Source organism: Tripterygium wilfordii, chromosome 11 (assembly GCF_013401445.1).
Source record: "Tripterygium wilfordii isolate XIE 37 chromosome 11, ASM1340144v1, whole genome shotgun sequence".
Classification (NCBI taxonomy): Eukaryota; Viridiplantae; Streptophyta; class Magnoliopsida; order Celastrales; family Celastraceae; genus Tripterygium; species Tripterygium wilfordii.
In genome coordinates, this window is record NC_052242.1 from 1,609,154 (window position 1) to 1,628,710 (window position 19,557).

Here is a 19,557-nt window from a genome sequence, read left to right on the forward strand (position 1 = left end):
GGAGCGTTATTATTTGCTCAAATTTAAACTATTGATTGTATATGATACAATTAATATTATAATGGACCAAAGTTCAGATTCTACTCTTTTGCTGCTAATGAAATTTTCCTTCCCAAAAAAATAAAAATAAAGTAACATAAGAACAATGACTCTTATTTATATGACTCCATGCGTGTGTCTATATATACATATATATATGATAAGATAAGATGGGATGGTTTTTATTTATTGTTGTCTTAATTATATTGATAAAATCATAAAAGACATTCTAAAAATACGTGATATTATGCATAGTAATTAATTTGGCAATATATATATATTTTGGATGGTAAAGATTGGCCCAAAAAAGATGAATAATTTGATGACTTTTGATTCCTTGATTTGGACCACTCATGTGAAGGCAATAATATACATCTTTATATTTCCTCAAATGACTCGACAATTTTTTTTTATCATCAACCAACCTATCCCTTTTTTTAAAATGATCGTGTCCACTGAGATATATTCATTAATATATATTGGGAAAGAGAATTTGAGGTCTCAAGACACTCGAGCTATCATAAAGATAAATTACAATCAAGATAACTAAAAAAAAAAACACAAACACAAAATTGGTAGTCGTCGGACACCCCTAGATGACATCATATTCCATCGGATATCGTTAGAAACCGAACGATATCGTATTACATCGAACTTCACCGGATTAAACAAACAAACATGAAAAAACATTAATAAAGCATATCTACCCGCTTGAAAACTCCTCCAAACAGATCTCAAAGTAGATAAAGATATATATATCCAAATTCAACTCCACCGAAATCATAACCATCCATACTTATCTTGAGGTTTGGAACTCAAAACGTGTTAAAGTATCTTCGATCATGCGAATCCAACTGGTTTATTTAATTGTCTATTCTTCTCGATCGATGCCTATTGTACTAAAATCTACACTTGTTAAGCAGTTCAAGATCTAAATTTTACAAGAATAATACATACATGTTTAATTATACAGTGAGAGGCTCGTGTAGGTGTACATAATTGAGTAAACCTAGGCATTTCGATGGAATTTAAATATATAAATAAATAAAAAAAGAAAAAAAGGGATGACGTAAAGTCTCTTTACTGGACTTGTTTATTGTGAGTGGACCAGATTTGACAACACAGTTATAATCTGATTGGAGGGTGGTGGTTCGAATATTTATAGGCACCACAAACTCAAGGAATGGAAGGAGAAGGAGCCGATTGCCATTTTGGCATTGGTTCCCAAGTTGCAGCAGCTCAACGCGCAATCCAAAGTGGACACTTGTCTGCATCCATGAGCACGCGCGATTATCTCCAAATTCCAAGGTATTTTAATTTCTACCCCATCAATATTATTACGTTATTTTTTTAAACAGAGATTTGGGGAGCGGATATGATTCAAATCTACAATCTAATAAGTTGATGATCTCTTATATGTAACGTGATTGTTGTTCAACCAACGAGTCACTTGCCAATAATATTAATATTTAGCTAACTAGTTACCATGCAAAAAACAATACTTCATTGCTTGTAAAAATTAAAATTTTCACATTGGACAAATAATTTATAAACAAAATCTAACTCCTTTCATAATAAATGTATTTTTTGGGGCCTAAAAACCGAGGTGATGATCTATGAAAAACAAATCAGTGCATGCTCGTTGCTTAGAGGGGACAATCTATTCAATGTAGTTGGATTGAAAATTTCAATATGATATTAGAGCAATGTCTTAGTCCAGTTGGACATGCTTCTACATGTCCACTTGTCGAGTCTGACAAAATAAAACCCACAAGTGAGGGGAGTGTCAAGACTAAAAATTCTACATCGATCTGGCATAACACGATAGTCACTTAGTTTATAAGTAAATTCCAACTTCTCTCACATTTTAGATGCAATTTTTTGAGCTTAAAAACCAACCACGAGAGCACATTTCCCGTTACTCTTGCCTTTTGATTTGTGGTCACGCTTCACTAAGTTTCTATATATCGGGCAATGGTGAGGAACTGAGGATGGTATGGGGAAGGTAGATGTATTTTTACTCCACCAGATATTGTTTCAAGTTATTTTATCTAGTTCTTTTGAAAATTAATTATAGTTTACCTCATACCTGATGGCCCAGAAGCAGTAAATTTGATAAACGGGCCGTTGTTCCTCCAAAGCCCAAATAGAAGTTGCCGCCTAGTGCCTACTGCAAACTGCAAAGAGAGGTCTCTTTTTGGGTTTTCAATAAGAGTTTCGGCCCATAGGCCCAATTTTCAAACGACAATAATAGACAGTAGTTCAACGTGAAAAGCTATACGGATATTACGGCCCATAGGCCCAATGTCAATTACGCTGTTTGAGGATGGCAGAATCTAAAGTGAAAAGACAAAATAGCCATTACTCCACTACGGATATTACGCTTTAATGCTTCAAGCCTTTAACGCATCGCAGCCATTCGCAGGCTCAAACGACAAACCCACTCTCTATCTCCGTTTTCGCCTTCGTAAGAAAATCAATGGAGGAAAATCCTAGTAGAACCGAAGCAGAACGGTTGCTTGGAATCGCCGAGAAGCTACTACGATCGCGAGACCTCAACGGCTCACGCGAGTTCGCAGTATTAGCCCAAGAAACCGAACCCCTTTTAGAAGGCTCGGATCAGATCTTAGCCATCTCCGATGTGCTCACCGCCGCAGAAAAGCGCGTCAACAACCACCATGACTGGTATTCCATCTTGCAACTCGACGGGCGGGCTGCTGATAACGAACTCATGAGGAAGCAGTACCGCAGGCTCGCCTTGCTCCTCCATCCGGACAAGAACAAATTCGCCTACGCCGATCAGGCTTTCAAATTTGTTTCAGATGCGTGGGCAGTCCTGTCGGATTCATCAAAGAAGATGCTGTACGATAGTGAAATGTCTCTGTTTTCGAAGATTGATTTGTCTAATAAATTGCCAGTCCGGAGAAGCCAGATCCAACGCCCAACCAGTGCTAGAAAGACAAGCGCTGAATCCGCGAGGAATAAGCAAACCGCTAGCGAAAAAAACGACGAGGATCAGCGGCTGAGATCATCGACTTTCTGGACAACGTGTCCGTATTGTTACAATCTGTACGAGTACCCTAGGGTTTACGAGGGGTGTTGTTTGAGGTGCCAGAATTGTGAGAGGGCTTTTCATGCGGCGTTTATTTCATCCTTGCCGCCGTTTGTTCCTGGGCAGGAGGCATACTATTGCTGCTGGGCCTTCTTCCCACTCGGCTATACTTTGGGGACTGCGGAGAATGGAGGGGAGACTACAGCTAAAGCAGCAGCCGGATTTCCCAATTGGATGCCACCAATGTTTGCAGGTGAACAAAACGGCGGTAATAAAAATGGTGGTGGCGGCGAGACAGGGTCTATTGCGGTAGATGGAAGGGAAGCCGTGATGGAAGCTAATCAAAGCAATGCCTCTAGAAAAAGGGGAAGGCCCCGCAAGAATGTGGGTTAAACTATTGGTACTGTTGTGGTAGAGGGAGCGTTGGAGAGAGCCTCTATCTTCTTTGCTGTAGATGAAGGAGGCCGGAGCTGCCTGAACTTGGGTAAATTATAGGTACTGTTGTTGCGTTTGTGCTGTTTGTAGAGGAAATTGCATTGCTATTACTATTGTTATTATTGTTGTTTTCGTTGAGGAATTTTACTGCAAGTAACATTATAGTTTGTAGCAATGTAATTGGGACATAGGTTTAATTGTCTTGAAACTGGCTATGTTTAATTGGCGTGAAGATGGATATGTCTATACTCCTGACTGTTCTATGTGTTCCAATAATGCTAGAATGCCCATGTCATCGACATGTCCCAGGGACAGACGACAACAATGTGCGGAGGACAAACAAGATGTACACAGATAGACTGTTTTCAGGAAATCAACCCCCTTCTTGAATAAGCTCAAAATTTGAACTATGGAACAATGGTTTCTATACTCTTGTAAGCAGATAGGTGCATGGTATATTGAGCAACAATGTGCGCTCATCCGGTTTTCATTGCTTGTCCTATTCAAGTAGACAAAAATGTGAAGAAAACAAATTGCCATGGAACACACTTTGCATTCAGCATACTTTCTTGAAGCCTAATTTGTGATTCGCTTAGTTTGGGAGGAATGTTCGGGGTGGTTGGGGAGGTCCTCATAGAAATTTACATATTTTTTTTTTATGGAATCTTCGCCAACCCTCCCCTCCCAATCATAAACCTCCTCTCAAACTTTTTTTTTTTATTATAAACCTCAGATATATTAACATAAAGCAAACAGGGAAAAAAAAAGCAATGATGCAAAACATAATCATAAAAGAAAGAGGAAAACAAGTAGACAGAGCAAAACAAATAAACGAAGACCAGCTAGCAGTGATATGCTATAGTAATCTTGCCTCAACTGGAAAACAGAGCGCCTGAGCTTGGTGTGCCACATGAGCTTGCTGATGTGAATGGAAGAGTTGCCCTATGGGCTATGGGAAATCTGAGATGCAGGTGTTGCATCTTCATTGCATGAGATTAAAAAATTTATGGTTGAGCTCCAAGTATTTTAGCAAATCAACATCTTTTCTGAAATGCATGACACACACATTGTCCCTTCTTGCTGTACATGTATGGTTTTAAACCTATCTTTATTCACCATTTTTGCATCTACCATTAGAGATGCGATGCTCTTAGATCTCTCTATTGTTTGCTTTCACGTGTTATTATTGTAATATGGACTGTAAAATGACCCAAAAAAACAAAAATGAAGTTGTTTGCAACATTTTTTTTCTGTCATGGTTTGCACCAATAACCAACCAGAAAGGATTGCGAAGTAAATTTCCTATCTTGGTTCACCTTAGAACGGCGAACGGAATTTGGTGATAGAGCTTGTATAATAATGATTTCTTCAGCATAAAGATCCGCAATAACAAACAAATTGGAATGTGATGCTTTCACAATGACATTGTATTCCAAATTTAAAAAGCACATTCTGGGGTTCTTGGAATAGAATTTAAGCTCTGATTCGACCCCCCATCTCAAAAAGACACTTATTTTTATGCTCAAAATGCGCAGTCACATCAAGAAACAACAGACGAATTTGATAGTCGAAGGCACTCGCTTTGGCACATCCTGAGACAGGCATCATTCCAGTTGGGCACTTGGTGGTCATTTACACAAACAGTTCTCGTGCAAGCATCAGCACACGCATCAACCTCAGAAACTCCACAAACAGTAACGCAAGTATCAATAGTTGGGTCTTTAGATAACGTACCGACCTTCTTAAGCAGTCTCTTCGAAGTGCATACCCTCTCGCAGACAAACTTGTGCTCGGACCTCTTCTCGCGTCCGCTTCCGCTCTGCTCTTCGGTTCTTCTTTTCTTCATCCTCATAGCTTGTCCGGCCACAATTATAGCCGGTATTGCGGCACCCAGAAGTGACCACCATGGATCCACCATAACTGCTTCGACAGAGGAACTATTTGGTTATGCAGGAGGAGTAATTTGAAGGTTGTTTTGCAGAAGCGGCGGGCGGGGTTCCAAGGGAAAGCTTCAGATGTGGACTCTGTGCGACCCGGCACATTTTAGTTTCATGCACCCTGTTTTCTTTTTAAAGCATCCACAAATTTTAATACACAGTTTTAGCCTTTAGGGGTGGCGATCATTCTAGATCGGATAACATCACGTGCGTGTTTACGAATATTTTTATAGTTTTATGTATCTGAATCGTAATTTGAATTGAATTCAACTTATTTAATTGACCAAATCCGAACAAGTAAACCAGACAATAATTTAATTCGAATCAGGGTTCGGACAAGTAAACCGAACAAAATTTCTATGTTTGGACCTAAACTTGCACCTGGTTTTAAATCGGACGATTGAACCCAAATTTCTTATGTATAATTATGTTCAAACTTATTTATCGGACGGAAATTTGTCACCCGTAAACAATTTTTTTACTTTTGTAGACAATCATATGGACACTTGGACTCTGATTATTGGTTGTTTACCAGCGGACTAAAAAATTTTAAGATAGGGAGCCAAGCACCCAACCACACCCTTACAGCTGTGCCATTAACAAGTAAATTAAGGCAAAAACAGAGAGATTAAATAGTACTAATATTGGGTTAAAAGTGAGATTAGCGCGCTTTGGGAGTGAAAATGTCGTGAATTTACCATCGAGTCCCATCAAAGCCCTCTGTCTCACATTGTTCGAGACCATCTCATTCCTCACTCACTCTTCTTCGCTTTCCTTCTCTACGACGTTCTCATTTCATTTCCCGTATCTGCCTATGGATTCCGATTTCCTTGAGCATCTCTCTTGAAAACATGTTTGCTTTGCAGTAGTGAAGCGTGAGTATCCACACATCTCTGTTGTCTGTTGCTCTTGTTTGATGTTTGATTCAGTTCTTGAATCCCCCTTTTAATGTTATGGAGATTGTGGTTTCGTTTTTAATACAAATGCTAAAAAAAGTTAAAAGAAAATAAAACTGGAGCTCGAATAATGTTTTTCTACATTGTTGATCTTGTTTGGGATTTTTTTTTTGATCTTGATAGTGAGGGCTGAAACATCAAACATACTTTAGTACACCTGTTATACTGGGTTAGTGATAGGATTGATGAAACCAAGAGATTTTCGGTGTATTTTCTTGTCTTTTTCTCTGTTTTCCTATTAGCCAAACGGTGGTTGAAGCTGGAGTACCCGTTTGGGCCTTGGGGCTGTTATTGGGTTTCTTCACGCCAGCCATTTGGAATTGGACAGGACCCAAATGCGCGTTCGGTATTTTGTTTTTCAGTATTGAACATGCTTGTGAATCTAATAAGGATTTTAAAAGCAATCGAATTACCTGCATTTTGTGGTACTGTGAGGTTTATCACATCATCTGTTTTGGCTGTAAGAGTTGTGAGATGCTCTGGATGATTGGAATGCTATAACATAAGCATTGCAAATTTTATTTTTTTTGATTGCTGATGAAATATAATTAGCCTTGAGGTTTGTTTTCATGTACTTGCTTTTGTGGCCAGATTCTTTTAATTACAACAAGGAGCCATGAAAGGCAAGTCTGTAGCAACTAGCAAAAGCAATGAAGGTGGGGACGAGGTTTCAGCTAGGCACTTGAGAGGGGAGGTTCATCCAGGGGATATGATTTGGGTCAAGCTTGATAGCAGCTCCTGGTGGCCTGGGCAAGTATGCAATCAGATTTTGCTCGTCTACTGGATCTTTTTATCTTTGAGGCTTGGTGGTACTACCACTAAGTATGGCCAAGCCTTTTTTTTTAAAGTGAAATTAGTTGCAAGTTCTAATTTTTTTTTTTTATTATTAGGTAACTGATGAAAATACTGTGAGTGGAGGGTTTAGACCTTGTAAAAGATCAGATAGGAATGTTCTTGTAAGGCTGTACGGAAGCTATGAATAGTCGGTGCCTTTTCCCTTGCTTAAATGTTGTTCTTTCTTTGCCTTTAACCTAATTTGACTGAGTAAGTTGTGTCATATTCTGTTGCAGCAAGTATGTGGATCCTGTTGAGTATTGTTCTGATTTTCCTGTGGTAAGTATATGTTCAAAGACACGACATTTTTGTGTGCTATGTTGACCATCTTATGCTCTGTACTGTTCTCAATTATTTTTTCCGTATTATATAGGCGAACATGTGACCCAGTGGTAGAGTTGTAATGGTGCAACCTAGAGGTCACAGGTTCAATTCCTTGTAACCGATACCGCCCACTGCGGGACCTTGTGCACTAGAGTTGTTTTCCTTTTTTCTAACCTTTTATTCTCAGATACTCAAGCAGAATGATGGATGTTTCCATAAAATTCTTCAGAAAACTCTAGACCTGGTACGTGAGTACGTCATTTCCCTTAATTTGGCTAATCTTCAGAAATTCATTAGAATGTTGAACTTGGCTTTCTTTAGCAGTGATTATTGAACAATTATGCTTCGTGATTTACCTATAAATTGGATGTCTACAGCATAGATCTTGCTTGAAATCCAGCAGATCGAGGGCTCGGTCAAAGTTCATAGGTTAGCTTATTCTCATTTGGTCACATTTGTACTAATTACTTATTTCTTTGTTGCTTGATACTACATGCGGGTTGATGTGATTTTGTGTGACATGAATACTCGTCCTGATTCTATCTTGTTGTTCTTTACACTTTACTTCTGTGCCAGTACTGGAGACCAAGTTTTTTTTAATCTAAGCATCAAAATACATGTTCATTGTCTGACTTGTGATGATTCTTATCTGGAGTTAAATCAATTGATAGCATCATAAAGATTCTGCTGCTAAAGTAAAGAATCATAAAGCTTCTAGTGTCCCCCAACATAATATGGCAAAGGATTGAAAATGTGGTAGATTTATCACTAGCGTACCCTATGTTCTAGTTTATACGACCATTGATTAATTACGATAAGTTTTTATTTCTATCAATCAACTATAATGGCGGAACACTATTATATCTGACTTAATGTTGGCCTGCTTAATTCTGGGCCTTTCATGTGATTGACATTGAGCCCTTTAGTAGCCAGAAGAATTCTTCAAATTTCCTTTTATCTTTGTTGACTTAAAAGATGGCATCATTATTAACACGACGTTTAGAATTAGAATTTTACTTTGTTTTCTCAAAGTTGTTTGAGATACTGTTTGTGCTCTTCCTAGTCCCTTTCATCCTTTCAGAGGGTATTCTGTATCTCTAGTTTCTTGTTCTTGTCATGAAAAACTGTGATTTTGTGTGTAATATTTTTCTTGACGTGGATGTCTAAGTGAACTTGTTCTATGCTCGAGATTTAATTCTAACCAACATATTTTGACTTTTCAGGATCAACAGATGTCATTATTGACTCTGTAGAGTACAGGAGGTTGAATCATAAAAATCATAAGCAAGTCGATCAGAAACACGAAGCTTCAGATTGTGTGAGTTTGGGATCCTCTTTTTCTTCAGATATATGTTTTACTGTGTTCATGATACAAGAAAAAGCTATCGAGTGCTAGGAATTAGGATAACTATGACTAGCGAAGGACCAGGTAGAGTGGCACATCTTCCTCTTACTGAAGAAAAATAATTCTGTTAGCAATGTTCAACAAGAAAACAGAATATCACAAAGCACTCGAAAAGATAATTTGATTAGTATAAAATTTTCTGTAAGTTGTTAGCTGTTTGGTCTTCCTGTATGTTGTCACAATTCCTGATATAGACTTGCAGTAACTGTATTAGTGTTGCACTAGGTAAGGGTTAGTCCAAGGAGACAACTTGACACCGTTACACCACAAAAAGCGGTGAAGACTGAAGAAGTTGAGGATCCGGATTGCCAAATATCAAATCAAGATAAGTTGAAAAGGAAACAAAAACGATCTTGTTCAACTGCATTTGAAGTGAAAGCTGAACCCTCGGAGGAAAATGGGATGGTGAAGAACATCAAGCTGGATAGGCCAGGGCTTGGGGTGAAGACAAGAAGACAAACCGCTGAAGAATATGGATTGCAGAAGACACTCGAGCAAGAGTGCCCAAGTTCTTATGTAGAAGCGAAGAAAAATGAGCTAGGCAGAGTGAAGAAAATTAAGGGAAATAGCAAATGTGCCAGAGAAGAAGCAAAATGTCAAAGTCCCAAGAGAGACATGTTACATAGGAAATGTAAGCTGAATAGTCCAATGAGTAAGGAGGCAGCAAATGGAAAACTCTCCGGCCAAGATGGAAAGCCAACTAGAAAGATAGACGAACCAGAAGATGGCAGAAGGCACGCTGAACAAATCAGGAAGCATGTGAAATACGAGCCTGATGCCATGAGTAACAAGGAAGAGTTATCAAACAGAAAGCACAAGAATGAATTGCGTAAAAAATGTATGTCAGATAAGACAAGTGCTCAGGAAGGTAAGAGGAACGTAGTCCCGAAGTCACTTGAGATGCAAAAGGAATTAAAGCAAAACAGCCAAAGCATTGACATGATAATCGATACCCCCAAGCAAAAAAAGGGACAAAAGGATCAGAGATTAAATTCCCCAAGCTCAGTAAGTATTTTCTTATTCCATTTTCATAGAAGCCTTGTTATGGAGAGTGACATACATACAATCTTGATTTGTTAAACATCTCTTCCAGGGACCGCGTACGTATGGAACACTCCCAAAGCTGAGTACAAGTAGGAGATTGAGGGTGATGCAAGACCTTGGGTTGGCTGCCCCTACTGGGTCTCCGTTCGGTATAAATGTAGACTCTGATTCAACTGTGTAACAATTGCACCAATCAACCCAATTTTGTAACAACTGGTCGCAAAAAAGTATCTATCTTGCCTATTTAATTGAACCCTTTAGTCTGCGGGGTTCGATTGTTGTGATTCATAGAAAGCTTTACTTCACATCCTTTCACTTTTGGTCCAGCACTAGTATTTTGTAAGGATTGGTAAGGTGATGAACAGAACTCAAGCTCGTTGATTTGTTCTTTGCTGGGGTTTCCTATTTATCATTGCTTTTTCTTGATTCATATATGAGCTTCAGAGCTTGAATGCCAGAACATGATCGGTGACATTACCATCAGCACCACATCAGTCCTTGCAACCCCTTCGGTTTCGGAGGGTGGTCATGCCCACTCTCCAAATCCGAAGCCCAAAGACTCTTGTAGGTCAGGAAGGATGGCCCTGGGAATGAGACCAGATCATTAGCCCGCAGCAGCCCATTTTGCCAAGTCGGCCCATATAAATCTTGCTGGGTACACCAAGCATCTTCAAGACTCTTCCTTTTCTCTTTGGACAATCGATTACGCCTAAATTTGAGCTTTGCTAGACACCCGCAAACCGATTCGACATGTTAGTTAAACCAAGGCCCTGCACAAACCATTTGAAAATAGTGACACCAGCTTAAAATCTAACTCATAATCTCGGATGAGATTGTTTACGCCTTGAGTCTGGAGAGATAACCTACTAGACTATCGCCAATTTATTAACATCTTCAAGACTGTTTCGATTCCTCATCCTCATTTTTTTTTTAACAAGGTGATTGACAGGTGCTTTAAGTTCCTGTTTTTACCCAGTTTCATCTTTGTCTTTGTCTGCTCCTACCGACAAACTCGATACAACTTCTTTGTCACCTTGAGCTTCATATACATGTTTCACTAATTTGTTTTAACAAGCAGAGTACTACTGCATCCATCCATGAAAACAGACATCATGATTACACTTAATTTGTGATACATACGTGATCAGTACTGTTGTTGCATGATATAGCATGAAGTGCTACTGTTTTCTCAGTCGCTACTGTTACACATATTGACAGGGAAGCAGTGAGACCGTCCATCTGTAAGGCATAGGCTTGGCCTTTTAAGGACCTTCCATTCTGCTGTTTACTCGAAACTTTGTCTCTGCCAATCTTTTTTATTTTTTCCTTTGTTTATATTGGTCTGCTTTAAGATCTGTTTGTGTGGGTACCAACGCAGAGGAATCAAAAGGTACAGTCATTAGTCTCAGGCCTCTCTGTTCCCTCTGGGCTTAATCCCGTCTCAGATGGATCAGCTTCCAAGCTCTCTCTCTTTTTTACTTTTCTTTGCTCATTTTATGAAAATTAGTAAAGAACTAATTTGTTGTTAATGAGCAGAATTAATACGGTATTTTCCAATTTTAGTTCACATATTGTCGTATATGGCCAAATTAACCACAGATCAAGAGCAACAGTTAAGTTGGTTATATTTATGGGTTTATGGCGGATACATGTCATTAAGATGAGAGTTCGAATCAGATGGTCTGAGTATTTCTCTGAGATTTTCCTAGTCTCATGGGCTTTCAGCCTACATCTGGGGAGATTTAGGAGCCTTTTTTATTTTAACCCTCGTAGATTTTGGTTCAGTCTTACATGGTGCGAGTTGTTTTGATGTCTCGATATTAACGCTTATTCAGTTGTCCAAAGGACATGTTAGGCTTTGCGATTTATCGGTTATAAAAAAGAAAAAGGGAAAAAAGTATATGATCAAATTAAGCGTAAAATAATTAGTACTCTGAAATCAAACTTCTGGGCCAAGAAAGGGTTCTATTACAGCGACTGAGCGAGTGAGTGTCCACTTCAAAGACCAATTTCCTTAACAAATGTTGTCGGACAAAGTCCTGCCATATAAACAAGAGTGTCGTAGGGGTCCACCCAACATACTCACATGCATTTTTTACAGATTGTCCCATCTTACAAATTATTATTTTTTACATGGGTTTTTCCTTATTTACCTGATACACTTTGTCGTTCATATAATCATAATATCATATAGCCTAGGTTTTTTTTCTTTTTTAATACCTGAGAATAGGAATGCGGAAGCTCGAACTTGTGATTCTCATCATAGAGTTAGTCTTGACCAAAGTTCTTCTATTTTTCTATATATTTTTGGTTATGCTAGGCAATTAAGTTTAGGGATGGTAACGGGTCGGGTACCCTTCCAATTAGGAAATACCAAAACCGTTTCCATTTAAAATACTCTATACCAAAACCGTTCTAAAACCATTTAAAAAACCATTTAAATTTCTAAACCCGGAACCGTCTCATAACCGTTTACCATCAAGTACCCGTTTACCATTTAACTTTTAATATTTTTATTTTTTTCTTTGATGATTATATTAATATAAATTAATATTGAGTATGGTTTATATTAATTTTCATTTTATAATTCAAATTAGTCTAATTTATAGTCTTATTCGTATGTTTCTATAAATATATATGTTTTAATATGCTTTATTATGTTATAATTTAGTATCCTAGCAGTATACCTTTATAGATAATCTATAATATTATTACTATAATGAATCTTTTTAATAAACAGTTCGGGTACCATAAACCCGGCATCAAAAATCAAACCCGACCCTAAACCATGACGGGTTTGAAAACCAAAACCAAAACCAAAACCTTTTCCAAAACCTATAAGATCGGTTTTCGGGTTTTAAATAGATCGGGTACCCTGCGGATAGTGCTCGGATCGGTTTTTTTTGCCATCCCTAATTAAGTTTGCGTGCTTAATGATCGAGCTCTTTAACAATAAAAATGATAAAGATCCCAGTAATAATTATCTCATAAGCATCCCTTCTGTATATGACATGCATTCGGATTTTCAATGAGTCTCTTGATGTCACCACACTGCTAGGATGATTATTACTATGATCCCTAACATTACTGCTTTAACAACTTAAAAGGCTATCGCCGCCACCGCGAGTGGTGCTCTCATTTGAGAATGATTTGTGTGCCACGTTTCGCTTTTGCACCACGTTTAATGGAACTACCAATCATATCCCACTACAAAGGACTAATATCCCTCCCCATAAATATAATGCACATCTTTATCTTTATCCCCATAAATATATAGTTTGTTAGAATGAACATGCATGTCTCACAGGTGAGGGACTAGAATAGAATAATGTGGTTTATAAATCAAACTCAATATTAAAGTCATTTCAATAAGGATAAAATATGATGGGCCTTAGGTCAAAACTTTTATCTCACCTAATTTTCTCCTCCTTCCTCTCATCATTCTCAAAAAATTTAAATTATAATATTGTATCCGAACGTTGATTCGATCCTAAAAAAATTCGTCAATTTAGGTCACTTGTTGAGCATTTCGAATATCTTTATGGATAAACACTCTATTCGTTGGATCTCGCATAACCAAATTCACAAATGCAGGAAAATGTTATAATGAAAATGTTTTACATCATTGTGGAGAGTATCAAGTGATATAATTTATAAGTAAGTTCAACATTTCAACACTTGAAGGCATTTTTTAATAAAATGACAAGATTAAGCGAGCCTTGAACCCAAAACCAACAATATCTCAAATAATTTTGGTCAAACTTTTTTCTCACTTCTCTTTACTATCTTCTTCTCATCCATGATCCATCTCAAATTCTTCTAATTATAATAATCATTAATTGGGTACAGTATCTGGAACCTTTAATTTTTATTAATTTCAGTCAAATAAAAAAAAATACAGTTTTTAACTTTTTTGTTGTTCATACTTCATACCAAACTGCCTTTACCCGAGATGATGATTCCATTTCGACCTTTTGTCTAATACTTTACTTATCAAACCGGGGGGTGAAAAAGGGAACTCCTTAACAGGAGCAGGAGTTCGTCCTTTTATACTTGTGCTCGCCTCACACTCTTGTTCTAAAGTTTTCACCTTTTCATTTGCATTTTTCGATCACTCTCTTTGTTCTCTGTATATTCAAAAGTAGTTTTTGATTGATTTAAACGGTCTCCGATTCTCCGTACACCGTATCTCCTCCCTCTTGCGTCAAACATTATCATCTCCTCGGACTCTTCGCCTTCTCTTCATTTGTTATTTTCCCTCTGTGTTTTACACAAAACTGTGTTACTGTGATGCTTCCTTTTCAAGGGTTTGTTTATAAGAAAAGTTCGGTAAACATGATCGATGGTGGAGAATCGATCCAGAGCTCGGGGTCAAAGCCACTTGATAGGAGATCAACGGACTCACACAGGGAAGCCGAGAGGAGACGCCGGCAGCGTATCAACAACCACCTCAATACCCTCCGTTTTCTCCTTCCTAACACCACAAAGGTTGTTTCCGTTCAAAAACTTGACATTATTATTGTCATTTTGCTCTATGTGCTTATATTGTGGTTTTTGTAGACAGACAAGGCGTCGTTGCTAGCGGAGGTGGTGAATCACGTGAGGGAGCTGGGGAGGAAAGCTGCTGACGTGGCGACTCGGCACGGGTTGGTTCCCAGCGAATCGGATGAGCTGACTCTGAGTTATTGCGGCTGCGAAAATAAGGTGATTAAGGTCATTCTGTGCTGCGAGGATAGACCGGGTCTGAACAGGGAGTTGATTCAGGTGATTCGGTCTGTTCGTGCCAAGCCGGTGAAGACGGAGATGACGACGGTTGGAGGACGGACTAAGATTGTTGTGATGATGCAGTGGGCCGGTGGCGGCGGGGAGGAGGAAATTGAGGCTTTGAAGCGGGCCCTGAAGGCCGTTATCGATAATGGGGCCTCGAGTGGGCTTAGTGGAAGTAAACGGGCTCGATTTTATGGGTCGATTTATGAGGGTTAGGACTAGTATTGAGACAATAGTCCGGGCCGGGCCGGGTAAACTGTAATGAGGCCGTAGTTAAAATGGTGACAAATATATGTATAGCCCAAAGTAGATGGATAGGTTTTTGCGTGTAGCCGTGTAGGTTTGTTTATACGCGATTTGTAACAAACGCAAAATCAAAAGAAAAACCAGAAAAACAAGCTAGAGATATTTTGGTTCATGGTCACCGTTCTAAGTTTGAAACCTCTCGCTAATATGTTGCGGTCTATTAACATATATAAATAATTTTAATTTATAACGATCAACATCACATTTTTCTAGAGGATAACATCCCGTAATAACTTTGTAGTTAAACGTGATTCTGTGAGAGTACTATTGAGATGAGTGACATTCTGTGAAGTCAAAGTTGGATTTGGATGAAAATTAATCGTGTAACAACTCACAAAGTCAGCTATTTGACTGACCATATTTGCATGAAAATTGACCGTGTAACAACTCATAAATTCCAGTGACCAAATTGTTACGTTTGAAAAGTGAGGGATTATTGTTACGTTCGAAAAGTGAGAGACCGTGTTGTTACAAACCCCACTTGTAGTGACCAAATGTATCATTTACCCTCTTGATTACATGCAATCTACAGGGCCGTGACAATCCACAAAATAGAAAGCCGAACTAGCCATTCTGGCCCACTAAGTAATTGGGCCATAAGGCCCATGAGCATGTATTGGTTAATCCCACGAGATTTGATTACTACATAGAACATATCCTGCGAGATCGGATCATAGGATAACTATAAGCTGGTATTATAATTGGATAAGAATGCACGCCTTGTCTTGTCCTTGTATGAACCACTTTATAGTTTATAATAACTTTATATATCACAGAAGTAGTTATATTGATTATTGATAGATGGTGTTGAAAAGGAGGGAAATTTTTTTGGGTGAAATTAGAAGCTGATAATAATACAAGAAAGCGGGAACTGAGACGGGGGGAAAGAGTGATGTTCCGGCGAATAAGTGGGTATTTTTGAAAAATTTATCTTGCGTTCTGTAGATGCGATCAAATAAAAAATTGGGTTCACTTCACTTCTTCTTCTTCTTCAGGCTCCAATGCTCGTGCAACTGTGTCGATTATGGCTGCTCTCACACCCAATTGGGAGAGATCTCTTCTTTCTGGTCTCAGTCGCCCCAATTCCTTTAATGATGGCTTCCTCAATTGTTACACAGTGAGTTTTCCTACTCTTCTCCCTCGGCTTTCTTGTTTTATAGGAATCTGATTTTGTTGATTTTTCAGATGAAATTAGTGAAACCTTATGGTGCCCATATTGGATTGGTGCCTTCGCTTAGGTAAGTTGGGTTGACTTAGTCTTGACTGTGATTTATAGGTAGTGAGTTCATGTTGTTTGTTAAGTATTTGTTAATTTGTTTGCAATTAAGTCTTATATGCTATAAGGTGAAGGCTTGAATTCTTCCCTCATGCTGTAAACAACTAATAATAAGAAACAACGATAATTTTAGTAAAAAAAGCCTTATGTGCGATTAGGGTGATGGGGTGGTACAATATGGAGTAACAACCCACTAAAAGTATTTTCATAGCTTTGAGTTCAGCCTTACAAATGTTCAATGTTGTTCGGCTCATGTTGGAATATGGTTCAAATTATAACATTCACCCTCACCCTCACCTAAAAGTTTTCGTTGTAACCTATTGAATTTTTTTTTGGTTTTACAGTTTGGCGTTGCGTTTGTAAATTGTAATTGCTTAAATAATCAGAATGTCGTAAAATTTTTGGAAGCAGCTTACAAAAAGCTACTTCTTATAAAAGTAACTATGGGTTTGCTTTTGAATATATAGCTTCTGTTTATTGTTTTGCCAAACGTTTTACAGTTCACAATGAGCTATTATAAGACTTTTAGAACAATTTTTTTAGGATCTTCTACAAGCTGATATCAACAGCTACAAGCAATGCAAAACTAGGCCTGAGTCCAAATATTGGCAAGTTGAATACCCTAGATGGAATGTCCATTCCATCCCCGCTTTTGGGTGTTGTAGAAAAATATTTCACAAGTGACTGCTTTCTTGTGTTTGGTTAACTGCAATCCAATTAATGGAAGAAATCAATCATCATTGTATTTGTAAATTCTGTTTTGATCCAAGACATGAGCATGTATTGACTTCTGCTTAACAGTCTTTATGCTTTTTATTTGTTCTGTGCTGCCCTTCCCTTTGCAATTCTCCAACCCCTGCTGAAATTTCCAGTTTGTTCTAATTCTGCACCTTTCCTAGTAGAAAAAGCTCAGGTTTGAGGTTGGAAGTGCCACGAAACTCCCTAAGAATAACATATCAGCTCACCACCCCTCAAGTCCAAAATGTTGGAAAAACTGACTTCAGGGAGGACTTTTTTGAACAGATGAAACAGAGGTTTTTGAATTTTAAGAAACATAAATACTTGTAAGTAGCTGCTTGTCTGCAAATAGGCTTTTCATTTGCTATGTGAAAACTGCTTTGCTTTTCACTAAGTTACTGTGCTTTGGAACAGGGCAGAACTGGATCATTTCCGAACTCTAGCTGATATTCAATCACCAAAGGTAACCGATGAGCTTTTGGTTGTATATATGTGTGCATTAATTGTTGATGCAGTGTGTGTGACCAATGACCTTTTGGTTGTCAGTTTAGCTGACAAGTTGAGGACCAGTTTATGGTAATTGCTTGTGCAGACTCTAGGGTATGCCCCTCTAACATTCTTGGATTTCAACCTGGCGAGGCATTCATGATTCGAAATGTTGCAAATTTAGTTCCTCCCCTAGAGGTCTTCAATTCCCATTGTCCACGATAATAGTGATCTAAATTTATTTAGTTAGTGGGCTAACTCTGTAAAATTTTCCCTGCAGAATGGACCTTCAGAAACTAACGCTGCAGTTGAGTTTGCCGTGAATACTCTTGAAGTAAGTAGTTCATTATAATAAATACTTCTTCCTTGAATGCAAATATCTCAAGTATTGAGTGGCCTTGAGTAAATATAGAAATGCTATCCAAAAACAATTTCTTCAATTATACAACCCGAGCTATTGATTTCTTAAATATACTGAAATTTGGAAGCTTTTCGTGCAACATAACATTGGTTCTTGGCTGAAAGAGGATAGAGGAGATAAGAATCATTTTGGTTAAGTACATGGAATGTCTGAACTCTGAAGCTAAAAGGGCATAAAAGAAGATGTTAGATACACAGTGCTTTAAAATTTTCACTTCCTTATATGTGCTTTACATGACAACTTTTGTGCTTTTGTTTGAATCCGCAAGAGTGGTTGTTGATCCTAATAGGTTGAACATATATTAGTCGTCGGCCACAGTAGCTGTGCAGGAATTCAAGCCCTTATGAGCATGGAAGATGATGTGGGCTCCAGGTTGATTGCAACTCATTTTCTTTCTCTTATTTAGCTGTGGTCAAGAAGTACACGGCTGTGGTCATGTTATTTCGTATCACTCTTTGTCTTCAGAATTGGAATACGTTTTGCTTAACTCACTGCACTTCATTTCTAATTTTTTTTAGCTTTGTTGAAAACTGGGTTGTTAAAGGCAAGGTTGCACAGGCAAAAGCAAAGGCCGATGCAGCCCACCTTAGCTTTGACCATCAATGCAGACACTGTGAGAAGGTATGTACTCTTCTGTGGGGGACTATGCTATCAGATGAACCTTCAAACTGCACTGCCCAAATTATTCAGATTTACGCTATGAAGAATATTTATGTCACTCACACCAGGATATATAGGATAAAGCTCAGAAATCAAGTACAAGTATTTCTATGTGTTGGACATCAAATACATTTTGTTTCAACCTGTTGCAGGTTTCAATAAACCAGTCATTACTAAACTTGTTAACGTACCCGTGGATAGAAGAAAGGGTCAGGAAAGAAATGCTATCCCTTCATGGAGGTTACTATGATTTCCAAAGTTGTACATTTGAGAAGTGGACACTCGATTTCAATGGAAGCAGCACTGAAGATGGCAGTTTTTCTGTCAAAGACAGAGTATTTTGGTCTTGAATCTCTTGGAATGGCATCTTTGTCAATTCCGGACACTGTAGTCATTCCATTAGTACAAGTGTATGGAATACCTTCTTGTTGTTATTGTTGTATATGGTACATACCTTAAGAAATGTAAACAAATCCCACTGAGATTAATGTGTAGATATGGTGAGAATTTTCTTGTGAATTCTCCTGAACTGAATCTGAATGCAGCTTTACAGACGCAAAGAAAAAAAGAGAAATATGCATCTGTTTATGGTTTTTTTTCCTGTAAATTCATTCCATGCTAGAAATAATCGTGGAAAATCTTTTGATAAGACGGATTCGGGCATTCGGCCAAATCCCGTGAAACAATTTCATATAACTTCATTGAAATCTTCCTTTTATAAAGCAAATCTGGACTTCTACTTCCATTGTAAAAAAGATTCCAGAAAAATGCAGGTCAAAATAAGCATCATGGCATCTGCCTCTACCCTCACAGATTCTACATAAATGGAAGAAACAGGGCTAAAGTGCTCGGTAGTGATGATGGAAGCAGGCTTTGG

General features: G+C 38.2%; 5 protein-coding genes across 9 annotated transcripts; 4 read left to right on the forward strand and 1 right to left on the reverse strand.

Moving 5' to 3' along the window:
- Positions 1-2,464: 2,464 nt before the first annotated feature.
- Positions 2,465-3,941, forward strand: LOC120009595. The gene is made up of 2 exons (XM_038860247.1): positions 2,465-3,586; positions 3,809-3,941. The coding sequence occupies exon 1, from the start codon at positions 2,519-2,521 to the stop codon at positions 3,482-3,484; it is 966 nt and encodes a 321-aa protein (XP_038716175.1). The 5' UTR covers positions 2,465-2,518; the 3' UTR covers positions 3,485-3,586; positions 3,809-3,941.
- Positions 3,942-4,869: 928 nt separating this feature from the next.
- LOC120009596 (uncharacterized protein At5g64816-like) lies at positions 4,870-5,582 on the reverse strand. The gene has a single exon (XM_038860248.1). It carries the CDS (start codon positions 5,442-5,444, stop codon positions 5,067-5,069), a length of 378 nt encoding a protein of 125 aa, XP_038716176.1. The 5' UTR covers positions 5,445-5,582; the 3' UTR covers positions 4,870-5,066.
- Positions 5,583-6,159: 577 nt separating this feature from the next.
- On the forward strand, positions 6,160-10,417 carry LOC120008859 (PC4 and SFRS1-interacting protein-like). The gene is made up of 9 exons (XM_038859218.1): positions 6,160-6,338; positions 7,011-7,173; positions 7,310-7,401; positions 7,490-7,532; positions 7,765-7,821; positions 7,955-8,006; positions 8,801-8,895; positions 9,208-9,987; positions 10,076-10,417. The coding sequence occupies exons 2-9, from the start codon at positions 7,036-7,038 to the stop codon at positions 10,205-10,207; spliced, it is 1,389 nt and encodes a 462-aa protein (XP_038715146.1). The 5' UTR covers positions 6,160-6,338; positions 7,011-7,035; the 3' UTR covers positions 10,208-10,417.
- Positions 10,418-14,148: 3,731 nt separating this feature from the next.
- Positions 14,149-15,218, forward strand: LOC120008410 (transcription factor bHLH30-like). The gene is made up of 2 exons (XM_038858712.1): positions 14,149-14,514; positions 14,587-15,218. Exons 1-2 carry the CDS (start codon positions 14,317-14,319, stop codon positions 15,007-15,009), a joined length of 621 nt encoding a protein of 206 aa, XP_038714640.1. The 5' UTR covers positions 14,149-14,316; the 3' UTR covers positions 15,010-15,218.
- A 609-nt stretch (positions 15,219-15,827) lies between these two features.
- Positions 15,828-19,254, forward strand: LOC120009265 (beta carbonic anhydrase 5, chloroplastic-like). 5 transcript variants are annotated; one of them, XM_038859771.1, is made up of 10 exons: positions 15,833-16,007; positions 16,095-16,216; positions 16,285-16,337; positions 17,275-17,439; positions 17,528-17,576; positions 17,684-17,797; positions 17,880-17,933; positions 18,310-18,392; positions 18,539-18,641; positions 18,833-19,162. In XM_038859771.1, the coding sequence occupies exons 1-10, from the start codon at positions 15,992-15,994 to the stop codon at positions 19,028-19,030; spliced, it is 957 nt and encodes a 318-aa protein (XP_038715699.1). In that variant the 5' UTR covers positions 15,833-15,991; the 3' UTR covers positions 19,031-19,162. The 5 variants fall into 5 exon arrangements, with proteins under 5 accessions (XP_038715702.1, XP_038715701.1, XP_038715699.1 ...); XM_038859772.1 differs by having other exon boundaries at positions 15,836-16,007; positions 17,278-17,439; XM_038859774.1 differs by lacking the exons at positions 18,310-18,392; positions 18,539-18,641 and adding an exon at positions 18,125-18,173 and having other exon boundaries at positions 15,828-16,007; positions 18,958-19,254.
- Positions 19,255-19,557: the final 303 nt, after the last annotated feature.

What these genes read in the sequence shown, in the direction of transcription:
- LOC120009595 (XM_038860247.1), top strand. Translation starts at nt 2,519, where the DNA reads ATGGAGGAAAATCCTAGTAGAACCGAAGCAGAACGGTTGCTTGGAATC.
- LOC120009265 (XM_038859771.1), top strand. An exon ending in CTGATATTCAATCACCAAAG is followed by an intron (nt 17,577 to 17,683) that starts GTAACCGATGAG and finishes GTTGAGGACCAG; the next exon opens with TTTATGGTAATTGCTTGTGC. An exon ending in GAAGATGATGTGGGCTCCAG is followed by an intron (nt 18,393 to 18,538) that starts GTTGATTGCAAC and finishes AATTTTTTTTAG; the next exon opens with CTTTGTTGAAAACTGGGTTG.
- LOC120008859 (XM_038859218.1), top strand. Translation starts at nt 7,036, where the DNA reads ATGAAAGGCAAGTCTGTAGCAACTAGCAAAAGCAATGAAGGTGGGGAC. An exon ending in TTCAGAAAACTCTAGACCTG is followed by an intron (nt 7,822 to 7,954) that starts GTACGTGAGTAC and finishes GGATGTCTACAG; the next exon opens with CATAGATCTTGCTTGAAATC. An exon ending in GGCTCGGTCAAAGTTCATAG is followed by an intron (nt 8,007 to 8,800) that starts GTTAGCTTATTC and finishes TTGACTTTTCAG; the next exon opens with GATCAACAGATGTCATTATT.
- LOC120009596 (XM_038860248.1), bottom strand. Translation starts at nt 5,444, where the DNA reads ATGGTGGATCCATGGTGGTCACTTCTGGGTGCCGCAATACCGGCTATA.
- LOC120008410 (XM_038858712.1), top strand. Translation starts at nt 14,317, where the DNA reads ATGCTTCCTTTTCAAGGGTTTGTTTATAAGAAAAGTTCGGTAAACATG. An exon ending in TCCTTCCTAACACCACAAAG is followed by an intron (nt 14,515 to 14,586) that starts GTTGTTTCCGTT and finishes TGGTTTTTGTAG; the next exon opens with ACAGACAAGGCGTCGTTGCT.